The sequence below is a fragment of the Otolemur garnettii genome, unplaced genomic scaffold (assembly GCF_000181295.1).
Source record: "Otolemur garnettii isolate 467f Iridium unplaced genomic scaffold, OtoGar3 scaffold00104, whole genome shotgun sequence".
Lineage (NCBI taxonomy): Eukaryota > Metazoa > Chordata > Mammalia > Primates > Galagidae > Otolemur > Otolemur garnettii.
This window is the reverse complement of record NW_003852499.1, coordinates 6,753,504-6,755,165: the sequence shown is the minus strand read 5'-3', so window position 1 is coordinate 6,755,165 and position 1,662 is coordinate 6,753,504. Positions and strand designations below refer to the sequence as shown.

Sequence of the window (1,662 nt, the reverse complement as noted above, 5' to 3'; positions counted from 1 at the left end):
AAAAAAAAAATTATAGCTGGACTCGGTGGCTCACACCTGTAATCAGCACTCTGGAAGGCCAAGGCAAGTGGATTGCTGGAGCTTAGGAGTTTAAGACCAGTCTGAGCAAGAGCAAGACCCCATTTCTCAAAGAGCCAGGAGTTGTCGCTGCCTGTAGTCCCAGCTACTCAGGAGGCTGAGGCAAGAAGTTTGAGGTTGCCGTGAGGTATGATGCCACAGCACTCTACCCAGGGCTACAGAGTGAGACTTTGTCTCAAGGAAAAAGAAAAGGAGAAAGGAAAGGAAGAAATTAAAGAAAACTTAAATAGAATATTTCCAATTACATACTTTATTGAAAATAGTTAATTTAAAATATATACATTTAAAAAATATCATGTTATTGGTAAAATGTTAAACATTTTACAAGTATCATTTTGATTTCATTTACTCTTGCTAAAGTGGCACCTTTAGTTTTCTTTCACTTAAGAGTAGGATCTCTAGTGCCCTCTGGTGAAACTTTATGAGATTGTCCAAAAAGGCAATTCAGGACAATGCTCATGACTGAAGGTTAAATAGCGTAATTACTGCCTACTCAAGTTTACAAGTTATGAAGTGCTGACTTTTCCCTCTGCTTAGGAGAAAGGCAATCTTTGTGAGTCCCTTTATCTCTTTCGGGTTTCCACTGACATTTGGCCTACTTTCTTCCTAAGTTTTCATCATCATTGTTTTCTGTCTTTCTTTAAAAGCCCAGGGCTGGGTTTGAACCCGCCACCTCTGGTATATGGAACCAGCGCCCTACTCCTTTGAGCCACTGGCGCCGCCCCATCATTGTTTTCTTAAAAAACAAAACACCAAAACTTGTTAACATAAACAGGAGAAATAACAAAAACGTGTAAGGCATCAGGTCCAGGCCTCCCCCCACAAATAGCTCATAGGACCCAGAAATTATAAATAAAGCTTAGTATGCAATAAAAGCTTTCTTAGTGGTCTTTGAGTCTTCATCCTGTCTTTATAATAATGGATCTCACTATTGTAGTCAACTCTGGGTCTATACTTTCTGGAAGCAGATGTCATTTTTCTCAGATTTCAGGAGGTAGACCTCTTTAAAATGGGGGTCATTTCCAAAAGGATATTATCAACAGAGTCTAAGTTCATTCTCCAGACCAAACACTTTGGACTTAAGGTTCCTCAGTTCTCCTTGTATCTTATATGCCCGCCGATTGCTGTCACGGACTTCACAAAGCATAGCAAGATCCTGGTTTGCCCGGGCATTAACTGTTGCCTAGAAATTTCAAAAAAAGAAGAAACAATTACCGAAATCCCCAGGGGAGAATGAATCATAAAGACCAGGCTATGCTGGGCAGCGCCTCTGGCTCAGTGAGTAGTAGGGTGCTGGCCCCATATACCTAGGGTGGCAGATTCAAACCTGGTTCCGGCCAAACTGCAAGAAAAAATAGCCAGGTGTTCTCGGTGTCTGTGGCTCGGATTGCTGAGGTGCCAGCCACATATACCTAAGGTGGCGGATTCAAATCCAGCCTGGGCCCACCAAAACAACAATGACGGCTGCAACCAAAAAATAGCTGGGCGCTGTGGCAGGTGCCTGTGATCCCAGCTACTTGGGAGGCTGAGGCAGGAGACTTGCTTGAGCCCAGGAGTTGGAGGTTGTTGTGAGCTGTGATGCCA

The 1,662-nt window shown here is 43.1% G+C and overlaps 1 protein-coding gene across 1 annotated transcript in view; it reads right to left on the bottom strand.

Moving 5' to 3' along the window:
* Positions 1–875: 875 nt before the first annotated feature.
* Positions 876–1,662, bottom strand: part of CCDC77 (coiled-coil domain containing 77) — a 54,030-nt gene continuing 53,243 nt past the window's right edge. Inside the window, exon 11 of the mRNA XM_003796493.3 lies at positions 876–1,261. Within this exon, the coding sequence (XP_003796541.2) occupies positions 1,115–1,261 (147 nt within the window). The 3' untranslated portion in view covers positions 876–1,114. The remainder of the gene's footprint in view (positions 1,262–1,662) is intronic.